General features: G+C 37.3%; 1 protein-coding gene across 3 annotated transcripts in view; it reads right to left on the reverse strand.

Annotated features, from left to right (window-relative positions):
• ube2e1 (ubiquitin-conjugating enzyme E2E 1) overlaps window positions 1–13,898 on the reverse strand; it is a 73,573-nt gene extending 59,675 nt beyond the window's left edge. Inside the window, exons 1-3 of one of the 3 annotated variants that reach the window (XM_039736783.1) lie at window positions 13,799–13,898; window positions 12,818–13,009; window positions 12,053–12,103 (exon numbers count right to left, since the gene is read on the reverse strand). In XM_039736783.1, the coding sequence (XP_039592717.1) occupies window positions 12,053–12,103; window positions 12,818–12,969 (203 nt within the window). In that variant the 5' untranslated portion in view covers window positions 12,970–13,009; window positions 13,799–13,898. Of the gene's footprint in view, window positions 1–12,052; window positions 12,104–12,334; window positions 12,463–12,817; window positions 13,010–13,798 lie in introns of those variants that run through there. The other 2 variants (XM_039736780.1, XM_039736781.1) reach the window with 2 other exon arrangements.
• Window positions 13,899–16,214: the final 2,316 nt, after the last annotated feature.

Genomic DNA, 16,214 nt, shown 5'->3' on the forward strand with positions numbered 1-16,214 from the left:
TCCCAGACATTCAGCGTGCAAACATGCTTCTGCCGAAGGCATTTCCAACACGTCTTTGAGGAGGATTTTGCATGAGGACCTTAATTTCCAACAAAACAAAAAGACGGTAGTGCAGGAACTCACGGAGAGAGACTGGGAGCGCCACAGAGTTGAGCGTGAACATTCTGCAAACCGTTCATCGAGATGCCATCGTCATGTGCAGCAACAAGGCACATTTACATTAGAACAGTTGCATAAATAAGTAAAAGTTTCACTATTAGGCTGAAACCAACCCCCGTGAACTTCAGAGACCCCTGCAGTGAGTGTGTTACAGTTTGGTGCGCCGTTGCAGAATTTGGCATCATAGGCCCTTACTTTTTTGAGAAGGGGGAGCAACGGTTACCGTCATTTCAGAACGTTACATTAAAATGATAAAGAACTTTTTGCGGCCCTAACTGGAAGAAATGGATGCGGTGGATGCCTGGTTTTAACAGGATGGAGCAACAGCTCATACACCACGGAGATTCATGTAAGTTTTGTTCGGGAGAGGTTTCCAGGGAAGCTGATCTCCCTGCATGACGATGTTGGGTGGACTTCACATTTACCTAATCTAGCTCTGTGCAATTTCTTCTTGTGGGGCTCAAATCAAAGTTACACACACCGACCTCAAAACCTTGAAGCCCTCAAGGACGCTATTGGTTACACAGTGCCAGTAGCGTAATCTGAACCAACAGCCTCAGGATCTGAAGCCCAAAGTCTTAAGCCTATATATATTAAAATTATATAAATTTTATACAGCACCACTATAGCACCATTAGATTTTCATATAATCTCTTAAAAGTTCAGAGAACTAAAAACTGACTTTTGTGCTTAACAGGCCTACTTTTTTCAAAAATGTATACGTATTGCCCAGATTATTATGACTCAAGCACATAAAAAGGACACATCTAAACAACTTAGTTAAAAAAATTACATACTTAACAGTATTATCTTCAGCACTGTCTTCAACTTTCCTAATTATTAGTGTATTTATTGAATAAGTAATAATCAAAGGATGCCAAGTAAATGAAAATTAAAAACAAATGTGATTGGAAATAATCTGCCATGTAACAGTTATCTTGCCTACTTAAGACTGGGAACTACATATGCCTCTAGACCAGGGGTCCTCAATCCCAGTCCTGGAGAGCCGCAGTGGCTGCAGGTTTTTGTTCTGACCTGGTTGCTTAATTAGAAAGCAATTCTTGCCAATAAAGCACTAACAAGCTATGAAATTAAATTAACTCTGCTATGTCAGGTCATTCTCATATCCTAGATTTTCTTTCCCTTTCTATCATGCAAATGATTTGAAGGCTAAAATGGACGAGTAATTCTCAGTCCTTCACTTTTTTCTCTTCATTTTTCTTCCAAGTATTTAATGCAGATAAATACACACAGGTGTAAATGTAAATAAGCTAAATTGAGAAATGCTGCTCTCTCTTGTCATTTGCATGTTATTGATAATAAGGAGCAATTAAAATAGCTGTTTAAGACAAAATTAAGCAATAAGGGCTCAAAATCACTAAAGTGAAGCAGAAGTGTTACTTTAGCAATAAGTGCTTTTTATTAAGCAACTGGGTTGGAGCAAAAACCTGCAGCCACTGCGGCTCTCCAGGACCGTGATTGAGGACCCCTGCTCTAGACAAAACTGTTCCTTTTGTGCAATTTACACATTATCCCTTTCTTTCCCCAAGAGCTTTCTCCCAAAGTCTGAAAGACTGGCTCACAGCTGGACTAGATACATTAAATAGCCCAAATAAGAATCTTTATCCCGACAATTAAACCATTATGACATCCAACCTGATGTTAACACTAAGTAAGAGTTACCCTTGAATATCTTCCCTTATTTTATTTCATGAACAGGATGGCTAAACATACATAAAAAGGAAAAATGTACACATATAAATAATGTACCAAAGTCTTACTGGCAACAGAGATATCTACCTTCTTTTCCCCCTAATGAAAATGATGCCATGTTGATGCAAAATTAAGACCCAAAGATCCAACAAGTCACTCTCTAGAAATTAAAACAATACACGGGAAAACACACCACGGCAGCACATCCTTAATGCAACATAACATTCTTAGTCCAAATTCCAAAAAAATAATAAAAAAAAATAAACTCTTATTCCGCAACTATCAAAATTGAAGTCCAACAAGCAAGTCCACCAAGAAAGGACACAGTTTCAAAATTTTTTTTTTTTGCTGTCCAAGACTAACAAAATTTAAGACAGCAGTATTAAAAATAAACATGATTAATACTCAGATATGCTTTTCCACAAATAAAAGTAAACCAACTTTCAGAATAACTTTCAATATGTTTCAGCTTTATTATAAAATGATGCATTTTACACCTTAGAAACTCATCCACAAAGTCCGAAATTTTATTTTCTGTTGCCAGAAATCAAAACGCGAAATATGACAGCAAAGACTGTGTTAAAACTGAACCATACAGATTCTGAGACACAAGTACTTCAAAAGATTGTGTCGAGGAACATTTCAACACTGTTGTATGACTATCATATTCTTTGACAAGCTGTACAACCTATCAGAAACACGTGACAGGTGTTTGCTCAGGTAATCTACTCCAAAGAAAGGCTAAAGCTGCACTCCATTGACCGACACAAGCAACATGTACAAGATGAGAATATTGAGGAGCTGAACATTTTGCCAAGATATTCACTTCGCTATAAGAAAAACACGAGCTGAGCTTGCTAACCAAGCAAATAAGTTACATGTAAATTGCAGAAAAAAAATAAACAGTTTGAATACTAAGAACAAGAATTACACATTTTTTCCAAACAAACCTATTGTATGCAAACATTTAATCACATGAGTATTCATAATGCAACAGTTTTCCTGATCAAAATATCTTTAATTTCTGAGAAGTTTTTTTATCCTTTTAATATTCATAATTAACAAATCTGAAAAAAATACAAAACCCCATTTTCATTAATCGCACAAAACATCATGTGATTACAGGCCAATCAAGATAATGTCTTACTGCAACCAGGTTGCTTTTTCCTACTTTTCATTTTAAACACTACACACATTAGTAACAAAACACACCTCAGGGTTTCACCACATGCATAATCACATCACTTTAACTTTTCAGCTATAAACTGCTTCACTGATGTTTTGCAAACATTTCTATAGTGGACTCCCAAATGTTACAGGTTTCAGATATTGTACAAATAAAAAGAATATGCATGTGGACCAAAGAGTGTTGCCTGGTGGCCCACACAATGAGAGGCAATAAGAATGCCACACATTAAATTCAAAAGCTTTCCATTTAACAGAATCAGACAGTCATAGCCCATTATAATTAGTGGCATAACTGACATAATACGGACTGATTAAGTGGAAAACACAACCACTGCTATTGGCTTATATACACTGTACTGAAGTAATCTCTTGTCATATATTACTCTGCAATACATGGTAGCCCAAAAACACTAAGGTCAACTTACAAATTGAGTATTTATCCAATATATAAATGGGAGAAAAGATTTGTTATAAAATTCCATTTTCCTAAACAACTATTGCAACTTGTTAATCAAACCAGTAAATAAAAAGTATTTTAAAAATATATAGCCATTTTTTCACCAATACAAGAAATGTAAAAAAATAGTATTAATAATACTACTACTACTAATAATAATAATACTAACAACAACATTTGGCCATTAACCCCCAATTTACAGTAAATACCTCCTAGTCAAAAAGCAGGTACCAATTTCCAATGCCAAAACACTACTGTGCAGTATTACCTTATCCTATGAAAAGGCTTACAAACTTCTCATAGAATTGTGAATGTGTCGATTTTGTGAATTGTGAATCGATTGTGGATTTCCCCTTGGGATTAATAAAGTATCTATCGATGTTCAAGAGAAACTCTAGGCAGTTCATTTAAACACAAATCCACAGTAGCTTTGCCAAAATCTTAATCACATACACAAATGGATGCATAACCGCAAAGCAATATCGGTCTGTACAATTCAACTGTAGTAGCAGCTTGAAATAAATTACCTTTTAATATCCCATTAAGGGTAGACAGCAGCAGAGAGGCGGATGTGATGGCAGACTCTAAGCAATTAAGTGCAGAATTGCTAGTCTTAAGCCATTAAAAAAAAAACTTAAAGCACTATATAACTAGATGCTAGAATAGGAGTACTTAAATTTGTCCTGGAAATCTGCACTCTCTGTATATTTTCACTACGACTAATATTTTAATCATACACTAATTTATGTCTTTCACTGACCAACTTGCTTAATTATATTTCTTTTAGTCATGTCTTAGTTTGGATGGATTTGGTACAAGCTACAGACATTATGCAACTTTTACACTTGACATCCATTTGTGTTACATTTTGAAAATAAAAGTCACAGCATAATTCATAGTAACATTTCCAATGTTATCTAGGGAGTATTCTATAGCATGGCGTGTACATTTACATTCAGATGAAATTAAGGTAAATCAAAAGTACACTAAAAATGGGAAGAAAAATAGCTCTCAAAAGTCATTTTATGAATATGAAGTCATAAGCTAGAGCAATTTTAAAACTCACCAAATTATTAAAGATAATACTAGTCTGCCTAAAACAAGAAAGTTAGCCCACCCACATTTTTTAAATAGATTTTGGGGTATCGAATCCAAAACTGCCAAAGGAATTGCTCTCACAAATCTGATTTTTGAAAGATGAAGATTTAAAATGAAACAATGCTATTTTAAGGAAAGCTAATGTAGTTTTGAAAATTATTTAGACCTAAAAAACATTATTTAAAACAACTGTGTGGAATTTATATTTATTACTTGCAAAAAACAGTTACTTGGTAAAGGTGTTTCACAGTGGAATAACCAACATAGTCTCGCCTCACTTCCCACTATAAGGTCTCTTCCATTGAAGTAATGTCTTGGTGGGACCTTTCCACATGGTGATCAGTGACCACTCCCTTGTTCTTAGAGGAAAAAATCTAAATGAGTGTAGGACATGGATTTTTAAAGATATGTTGCCCCCAAGTGTTACAAGTAGGTAGGTAAAGAGAATCTCCTCAAGTAGTTCCTAATAGTTTTCTGTCTTTATATTCACAAAAAAATTGTGGCATGCACTTTTTTTTCCTCTCTCTCCAATAAAGGACAGGTGCGTATTCTTTTATTGTTTGCTTACCTTGCACATCTCTGTTAAAAAAAATAATTTAAAAAAACAACTTTCTAACATTCTAAATATACATTTCTGGCTATTCTGAAGTAATAAGAGGGGCAGAGGAATACAGATCCAGAGGAAATGTGTAGAAAATACCTAAACTTGGTTTATTTACCTGCCAAAGTCAAGAACAATTAAGACTACCAATTTTTAGTTTAAAACATTTTTCAGATAATATTCACAGCATGTTATGACATAACACAAACTTTTCTTTCTTTAAATACTGTATAACTTTTTTTCAAAACTGCAATTTTCACTGAATCTAATATCTTGGTTTTTGGTAGAGAAATTCCAATTTCACAAATGGATTCAACAGACCTAAATCTATAAAGAATTCCAGTGTTTTTGTGCAGAAGTATTTTTGGTGCAGGCCAGTGTAATTACAACCTCATAAGAGAAGCTTGTACTGTTGTCTTTGCTTATTATTATTATTATTATATATTTTTAACAATTATTATAGCAGAATTGTATTGATATACCAAGCAAGGTATAGTTAAAAAATGCTGCCAATCAACAAAAATGCGTAAGTGTCAGAAACAATTTATTTCTGTTTAACATTGGACAATATGTGCAGTTCAGGGGTAGCCATCTTTCAATGATAATTTTAGAAACATCTTTATTTAACTTGAAGCTTACAGCCAACAAATTTGTGTGTTATCCTGGGCATATGATTGTCAACTATTACTCATTATTTACTGACAGTGATTTGAGGTTTTTGACTATACACTTGCAGGCTGCAACCCTCAGACACATAGAGTCTATTTAATACTAAAGTGGACAATACTCTAGTGTCTTAACTGCCATTATTACAGTACCAATGGCAAATGTAATTCTGCCCACAAAGTACTTTAGCTTTAGGCAAGTATTGGGTATTTAAATGCTCCCCTCACACCAGGTATTGGCTCAAATGTAATAGATACATTGCCGGTAAAATTGCATAACAGTTCTGGCATGTTAATTAAAACAATTTAAAAGCAACCTATGCAAAACAAAGATATGCTGAAGAACCTCAGTAGACAGGATGGTATATTGTTTATTTAGTGCACTTGCTAACAGTTCTATAACAAAATACTTTAAAGGAAATCAAAATTACAGCTGGAGGAAAAACAAAATACTCCACTCCACCATACATTTTTTAATCACACTAAAGTATTTTTTATTGCAGATTCCCTGTTATAACCTACCTAGAACAAGAGAGCAAATTAGACTAGTTCAATAGATAATTCCACCTTATGAAACAAATGCCATGGTTTATTCCCACCTTGCACCCAATTCTGCCATGTTATGCATCAGCTATACATGCAAGAACCAGATTTAATGGGAATAGATGCATGACATACGTAAATTCAATATAAACAGAATTAAAAGAGAAAAAGAAATACATGCAGTCTGATTTTCTCATGGGTTGAACAACAAAGCTTAAATTTCTCCTTGTTAGATTAAAGGACTGCTTTCAATGAAAATGTCAATAACCACCGGAGTAGGAAGAAAGGAATTAAATCTAAATTTTCAAAAACGAGTTTTAAAAACACAAACATTTACTTTAAGTGAAACAAAATATCTCTGCATTAAAAAATTATCCTCTTAAAAACATGCATTTATGTAATATTAAGAAAGTTTTTTAAATGATAAATGCACAATACAGATGGGAATCTATCCATCCATTATCCAACCCGCAGGACACACACAAACACACCCACACACCAAGCACACACTAGGGCCAATTTAGAGTCGCCAATCCACCTAACCTGCATGTCTTTGGACTGTGGGAGGAAACCGGAGTACCGGAGGAAACCCACGCAGACACGGGGAGAACATGCAAACTCCACGCAGGGAGGACCCGGGAAGCGAACCTGGGTCTCCTAACTGCGAGGCAGTAGCGCTACCACTGCGCCACCGTGCTGCCCTATGGGAATCTATAAAAAAATAAATTGCATCATTTTATGCAATTAATCATGGTTATTCGCATCGAACATTAAAATATGTAATAATAAAATAAGTACTTAAATCATGAAGTAAATACAAACTAAATCACAAAAATAGTGTAGGATCAACACAAAGGATTTAAATAAATGTGAAATATGTGAATTTCCCGTTGGGATTAATAAAGTATCTTATCTATCTAAATGTAATGGCATAGCTTAAACTTAAATAATGACCTTAACCCTGAACTTTTACAAAAATATTACTTGACAAAGAACAACCTGAATTTGAAAGTCTTCCTAAAAAACAAGATGAAAAATAAGAAATAAAAACACAACGCCAATGTAAGCACCAACAAAAATAACAAAAAATTGTGTTAATTCTCAAATCGGCATACTGTAGTATATAAAACACAGAAGTGTCAAAGTAAAACAATCAAAACAACTGTAGATTTTGAATGCATTGCTAAAGACTGGTTTAACTTAACGTATAAGCTTCTCCTAAATGGGCACACATTCAAATTATGTTACAACTGTGCAAATACCAACATCAATAGTGCTGTGTCTCCAAACTGATTTTTTAGATGGCATTCTGGTAGTTAAGACCCTTTGGACAGTTTAAATGTTTTTGTAGTTGGTAGAATTGTGGTGTGCCTTGGGATTCTCTGGGTTACAAAGTGTGCCACCACAGAAAAAAGGTTGTAAAACATTGCTGTACACATTTGCTTCTGGCATGCAAAAAGTTCTCTGTAGCTGCTATCTTGCCTAAAAACTGACACTGTGCATTATTTGGGTGGTTACGTTGCATTCTTAGCATACATTAGTTAGGATATTGCAAACTGTAATAATGGGTAGGAATAATTATTGCACTCCTGTTTTATCATTATAGGCAGTCGGCACAGTAAGCTACCTGACAAACTAGTGAGTTAAATACAGAGGCACTAGAAACTTATTTTGCACTCTGGTGGTATGACACTGATTCAACCTTCTTACACAAACGTTAAATGAAAACAAGCACGAATCTGTAACTTTTCTCTAGTTATTGCACCAGGGCTGCTATAAACACCCCCTGCCTACCCCCTTTCTTTCCACTTCCCTGCATCTATGTCAGTATCTATAAATCAAGAAATTTTTTAATGCGTTAAACTGGCCACATTGATTGTTTTAAGTGTGAACTTTCCCAGGCCTAGCATAAGCACATACTAGTGAATTCAAAATATTACAACCCACAGCCAAGATACACTGTTAATTATGTTCTTAACAAAAGCTTTATGATGAAAAATTGTCAGACCAGAGCAAGAAAAGAGAACAACCTTAATTACTCAACTACATATGTAAAGGAATCAACCTAACTGCTGGAAAAGATGTCTCTTCAGAATGTCTCCTAGCATCTTTGATATCATTATTATTGTTATAAAAGATATACAAAGATTTGTTGGTTCAAACTTTTATCTGTGAGGGTTGGCTGAATTATAATCTAAACAGAACGAGTGATGCCGAACCTACTATGGAATATCCCTTGACAGGATGCAGAAAAACAAAAAACAGCATAAATGACTAAAACAAAACTGACAAAACAATATGGGGTCAATAGTAAGGAAAAAAAAAAAGTTTGGAAATATGTTTGTTTGTCTTTTATTCTCACTTGTTGAATCAAACAAGGAATAAGATTTGTTGTTTTTTTTTTTCTATTTTTCTTTTTGGTTCAATGCTAAAAAATAAGGAGCCTAAATTATTGATCCAAATAAAGCTGTTTAATCTGGAGCATAGCAAAACATTACACATGCTAGATGCTCCTCCCCAAAGCACAATTTTCCATGGGTGAATTTTTATGATAGAGACTTCAGTTCTATTGTACACATTATGAACACCACTGCAAAGCACTTTACAAACGCAATGCAATACAGTTCTTTACACATATTTTTAGCACAGTGTCACTCAGTAGAGGGAATGGTACAAATAAATAACTAAGGTCTCCAGTCCAGCACCATTTAAACACTAAGCAGTGCTACCACTGCTAACTACTTCAGTCTTTTACTTTTTTCAGTACATGACTGTAGAGAGCAGTAGCTTATCCTGCTTTTCAGAATACCCAATGGATGGGCTACGAAAATTTTGCAATACTCAATCATGAACACACCAACACTCACTAACAAAATGATAAAGTTGCCAATTAACCTAATTCACACACCTTTGGAATATGGAGGATTAAGATTACCCTGAGAAGCCCTACTTGAGAAACTCCAACAAGGTAGTGAATGGGCCAGGGCTTATACCCAGTACTCTGGAACTAGGTTACAGTAATAATGCTGCATTCATCATACGGCAGAGCTGGGAAGTCGCAATTTCATCATTTGCATGTTTGTGATACCAGAGTGGGAAGTAAACACAGATGATCCCATAAAAGCAGATATGTTTGGCTGGTGTTTCAGCAAAAAACGCTAATAATTCTATAGTCCTGATCAAAGAAGAAACAGAAGAGCAGGAAAGGTGCAAAAAGGTAGTTGTCATGTCTAGAAAAGATTTTTATTCTCTTGGCAGCAATAATAAACAGTACTATTTCTGCTTGGAAGCTGCAATTTCAAAAACTGCACAAAGCAACCATTCAGTAGCGTGTATCAGGTGAACTTCGGTTAGTCCATTACTTTTGCTTCTAGTAATATTAATGTTTACCTTCTCAGTGTTCAGTATTATGGACTGAGGCAATTCATTTAAAGTAAATTCTTTTAATAAACAAGTTAAGCCTACAAAGTGTTCCTGTACTTACTGCTTATGGTATACATCATCATTCTGTTGGACAAACTCAGACCTGAGTGACAAGGCCCGAATTTGCTAGTAGGAATTCTGAGTTTGTGGAAAGTCAGAAACTACAAATTGAGAGTTTTCATTGAATGCAGCATAACCACTATGCCACCTTGACCATCATCAATAAAATAAAAAAAATAAAAAAAAAATCACTACAACATTGTATATCATTGTCTATTTTTGAAGTGCCACAAATACATCAAGGTATTCTCCCATTATTCATGTAAGTTAGGCATCATGATATTGTTCTGAAAGAGCTGGGCTTTAAACCATAAGACTACAGGTTCAAATCATATTCCAAATCATTCTGTTAACAACTTTTCTGTGTCTTTAAAGCATCAGAACACTAGAAAAATTTAGTCAAGAACAAACCATATAGCCCAACAATGCATACCATTCCTATTAACTTATCCCCTCCAAAATAACATCAAGTAGAGTTTTGAATGCCCTCAAGTCCTACCACACTACTTGGCAACTTATTCCATGCATCTGTGGATCTCTGTGTAAATAAGTACAAATTTCCCAGCATTTGTGCAAAATTTGCCTTAACATATTTCCAATGGCGCATCTGTGTTTATGTTTAACTCATTTTAAACTACAGCCTGGAGTTGGGAGTTATCCGTGATTTGCTTCTAAATAGTTCTGGTATCAGTACAAAAGTCCATAAGGTTGGTATTGATATCAAAGTCAACATTTTATTACCAATCTAACACTGCTAGCACTCTGAACTCCCACTTATTTTAGTTAGATGTCTACACTTTGTGGGACCTTATCAAATGCTTGGAGATCGAGTGTGATCTTCAGAGCAGGGGCTGGGGCTTATGCAGACCCCTTGTTGAATCAAGCATGATCATCACATTGAGGGTTCCAAGCACAATTGTCGGAGCGGCAACCCACAACCTAAACAATAGTAACTTGTGACCCGACCCAGTGGTTTAGAAACACTGCTATACAGCATTTTATTTTTTTATAACTCAGACAGCTGCTCTTGTAGACAACTCCTCAATCAGCTACTTAAATGACCCCAAAGCCTGTAAAAACACCAGCGCAGCCATCTGAGCAAACCTCTATGAAACACTGCACACACCACCATAACAAAATATTTAAAAAACAATAATGTCTCTTGGTTGAAGTAAACAAAAAAAATTAAGAATGTTCAAACCCATCAATTGTTCCATTTTCTAAACCCACTCCTCTATAGAGCAGGCACTCAGGAAAACTGAAGTCTAACCTAACAAGCATTGGTCGCAAGAGCAGGAAAAATCCCTCGACAGAATGCCAGCCCATCATAGGACAAACACACGCACCAGGGGCCAGTTTAGCATCGCCAACAGACCTAAGCTGCATGTCTTTCAAAACAGTCAACTCAATCCCAGGAACACCAGAATATTATACCAGGCATATATTTTCTTACTTGTGTAAAAATAAAGTGTTTCTTTTCCCATAAGTATAATTTGCTGACCAAAAAAAAAAACACCTTTTCTGTCACTTCAATATCACTAACAGAATTTGTATATGTTTTCATAAAGTTCAAGTTTTAAACAGGTTATTGAAAGTAAGATGTTATATTGTAACTTTATATTATGAATAATATATGATATATGGATTGGGTTACAATGTAAATATGTACCAGTACATTTGTGACTCTGTAAAAATGAAATTGTGTTTTATGGTCCATCTACCCAATCCTGGATGTCAGTCTGGCCATGAAAAAAGTTGTCAGGATTGGCTCTGATAAACTATGCCCCAATACTAGACAATTGGGCTCTAAAAAAGGATGGCCAGATGGATACATCTGAAGGAAGCCAAAATAAATAAGCGATTGACAAATCTGTGTAAAGTATTGGACTTTCAAACAAATATTTAAAGTGGGGAATGACTGTATTGATTTAGTGCCAACTACATGGTGCACAGAAAAAGGTAGGATGCAGAAGAACGAACATAAACAAGAGCACACATCCCGTACACGTCTTTACTGCTGCCATCTAAGATATGGCACTATAAGAAGCACTTCATGCCAGCCGAGGCCAGCGCTACTCTTTAACGGCACTCAATGGGTTAATTTCCCTCCGACAATTTAGAGGCGGCGTTTCTTTTTTTAAATACCTGCAGTTGGGTGGCGGGTCCAGTGTAATATCTGCCAACTCCTTTTGAATTCTGGAAAAAGAAATACATAAACAAATAAATAAACAAGCTGACATATTTTGGGTGGTTCGATCTCACCCGCTTATTCCTCCCAAATCAAGTCCGATATCGGCAAACTACGTGCACACAGCTGCTGACCTCTGTTTCAAACAAACATGGCCGCTTCCAGCAGCACCTATTCACTCATTTTTTCAGACACTCATTTCCTTCGTCGGGAGCTACACAGCCCAACCTGCGGCATACCGTGACAAACCAAGGATCGTTAGGAAGATGGGCGATGCACAGTGGCGTCTGTGTGCCGCTCTGAATTTTGGTAATACACCGGTAAAGCTAATATGCAAATGAGCCCGCCCCATTGAAACAAAATATCATGGCTTGTTACGAGATTTCTTAAAGGAAACGGCCACCTATTTGGGGACTGAGGGGGGGGGTGGATGTTGTCACGCACTGTCTGAGGGGAACGCAACTGATCGGCGACAATCCAAACACAACATCGGCACACAAGCTTCAGGACACGCTCCCTACGGAAAGGTGGACAACACACCGAACTTTAACAGTACGTGATCGCCCCTCCCCCTCGAAAAATTGTCTGGAAACATTTGCGGCCTTAATGATCTCTGACAGGCGTCAGACAAACGCAGTTAAACTCTGAAAAAAAAGAAAGAAATCTTTTAAAACCCAAACAGATCGACGCAGGCCTCGCCCCCCATTTCACAATTTACTGACCTTTTAGCGCTGGTGGACAGCAGCTTGGATGTTTTGCTCATACTGGCTTTACTTTCTTTCTTCTTGGTGGCAGTTTCTTTCTCCTTCTGTGGCTGATTGGATGATGAAGATGAGGAGCTGCTGGTGCTGGCCCTCGAATCGTCATCCGACATACCGACCACCAAAAAAAAAAAAAAGAAAAAATAAATAGACCTGAAATCAAAAGAGGAGGGGGAGATGGGATGGGGAAGAAAACAATATAAGACAATATTCGCCAAAAACTCGGGGAAACTGCTTTAACAACAAAAAGTAGCAGCGTCAGCGACCAGCGTCTATAATAAAAATAACGACGACTTTCCGAGCCTGTAGTGTGGCTTTGATGTGAACTTGTTTCAGGAGATACTGAGGGTCACAAGCACGGACACCCGTGACCAGTTCTTTAAGCAATAACAATCAGCATCTGGAAATGAGTTGCCAACGTTCACACTCCACAAGCACACAAAAGGCGACGATCGAAGCAGGTCACCACCACATTTTTGGGCTTCTTGACCCAGTCTTGCTCGCGTGTCTCGTGTCGTGCTGCTTGTGTTTTGATCGGCACTTTAAACAGCTTCCAGTGTCTCCGATCCCTCGACCCCCGTTTAAGTTTGAACACCGTGAAGCCCGTCCACGCTTCCCCCACAATTCTCCCCACCGCTGTCCGCTTGGCTCACATCATTCCCGGTAACCCCCACCCCCTCCTCGACATTTTTTTCATTTTGTCGCGTTATAATTTGATAACTGCATTAACCCGCACTAGGAGTGCGCGTGTCTCGATGTCTGTGTTTCTATCCCTGCTCTGTCGAATCGCCTTTTACAACCAGCCCCTTTTCGCCGGTTCCTGACAGTCCAAATATCGTCCTTAACCTTCCGAACACCCCTTCCCCGACTCCTACGGTCGCCGGAGACGTAGGAGATGTAATTTTAAGGAATTAAATGTCCATTTTGTCCTTTAAATAGTACCTCTCTTTGTGTGTGCGGCTCCGCCGTGTGGACTCGTGTCTCTCCCCTCTCGCGGAGCGGAAGTGCTGCTGCTGCTGCAGCAACTTATTAATCGCAATGGCTTCTATTCTCCGGCCAGAAAAGCACCCTCGCGAAGACAAGCACGAGAGAAATGGGAAAGGGGGTTAGCGCTGGACTGGACCACGGGGGGAAAATCGCATCTTAAAAAAAAGAATCGCAAATAATAACACTTTACCCTACATGTTCTTTGTTTTTCTATATAGATGTCATTTGAAGTAAGCTTAAGTATACGTACGCCTGTTGGAACTACCGTATTACTTTGTTGGATTTTTAAATGGAAATAGCCACAATATTGGCATTTAAAACACTTTTCAATATTAATAATGCAGAACACGACAGTGCAAGCACAGCCCCGTTCTGCTCCCAGCTCCGTTATTTAATGTTTTCATGTTTGTAGTTAATCTTGTTTTCTTACTTAAGAGCCTTAATTTCTTCACCCTATCATTCTCAGATCCTTTATATTTCAGTCCAGGAAGCCTATCCATACAGCTTTGATTACAGTGTAGGAACCAAACCTGGATGGGTGCCAGGGCACACACACACATAAAACACAGCGATCAAAAGAGGAATAGTTGAAGAATTTTGATGTCAACATTTATTTATTTGGCTGATGCTTTAATCCAAGGTGGCTTAAACATTGGGGATCCAATTGGTTACTTTTCTTTTTTTTCAGTTGGAGCACAGGCAGGTGAAGTGACTTGCTCATGGTCACACAGTGTCAATTGCAGGATTCAATTTTAAAATGTCAAGGAATGAGGTCCAAAGCCTTAGCTGCTTCACCACACTTCCTGTAACAGGTAATTAAGGCCAGCGGAGCACATCGTTTTCAAAGAACGGTGAAGACCCCCTATTCTTCTTCTAAAGCTTTTCCCACATTCACGTGAGGTTGCTATATTGAATCAGCCCCCACCCTTTCGTCTTTTGTATACTTCCTCACCTGATGCCCCTTTCTCCCTTAGATCCCTGTTTCCACCTTCCATCCACTTTCTCTTTGGTTGTCCTCTTCTCCTCCACCCAGAAACCTCCATATCCATGCTTCTTCTCACCACATAGTGTACCGCTGTTCACATTACATGCCCATACCATTTTAACATTCTTTACTGTATTTTCTTTGTGATTTCCCCAACTTTAATCGTATTTCTGATTCTCTCATTCCTGACCCTATCAAACTTTGTAACTCCACCTGTCCATCTCAATATCCTTATTTCTGTAGCATCCAGTTTTCCTTCATGCACCCTTTTAACTGGCCTGGTTTTCAGTTCATATAACAGTGCTGATCTGACCACACTTTTCTCTTCACTCTTGCACCAATTTTTGATCCACATAACACTCCTGGTACCTTTGTCCAATTTGTCCAACCTGATTGCATTTTTTGTTATTTTTTTCTAGATTTAGTCATTTTCTGTTATGGTTTATCCAAGAGATGTGAATTTTCCACCCTTTTCAGCCTTTCTTACTGAAGGTTAACTTCTCCATCTTAATCTTGTTCCTTAAATCTTAGATATTGTCTTTTTCCCAATATTAAGGTCTCTGTCCTCCATAGGTCTTCTTCACTACTCCATTATCCTTTCCACAGTAGTCTTAGTGGTGCCATATTGCACAATATCATCTGCAAATAGTATGCACCATTGGGCCTGATCTACTATTCCCCTAGCAATAACATTCATAACTACAGTAAAAAGGAGCTTAATGATGATATCCTTGGTGTAACCCAACCTTAACTGCAAATCCCTCTATTGGGATCCCCTACTATCTTCATGACTCTTTTTAATAGTTGCTCTGCACCACAGTACTGTTACTGTCAATGTAAATTCATCCTTATCCTGTTCTTTTCTGCTTATATAGTGTTCTCTCTAATGACCCCTGCTCCTTTAGTCACCTCCCAGGTTATTCAGTTAATTAGTTATTATTTTCACTCACCTTCCAAACATACTTTTCAAGTACACATTTAAAAATAAAGGTGCCAGAGTGTTTCTTTGGAACAACGCCACAGGGGAACTATTTTTATTCCCATAACAGCCATCCACTTGAAGTTTCCAGAAAGAACCCTGTATCTTAGAACATAAGAAATCTGACAAACAACAGACCAATCACTAAGCTGTTCTAGTACCTTATCCAGATGCTTCTTAAATGTTGTCATATCGTCTACTTCAAGTATACAGTATGTCTTGGTGGTATGCTCCAGATTCCCACAATTCTTTGCTCCTGGCTTTAGTCCAAAAAGCACTTCCCCCTAATTTCCATTGGTGTCCTCAAGTACATATGTCACTGTTAAGATGAAGGAATTTTACTGGATCTACTTTATCAATGCCTTTGAGAAATTTCCTGACCTGGATTAGGTCCCCCCGTAGTCTCA

This window comes from Polypterus senegalus, chromosome 15 (genome assembly GCF_016835505.1).
Source record: "Polypterus senegalus isolate Bchr_013 chromosome 15, ASM1683550v1, whole genome shotgun sequence".
Lineage (NCBI taxonomy): Eukaryota > Metazoa > Chordata > Cladistia > Polypteriformes > Polypteridae > Polypterus > Polypterus senegalus.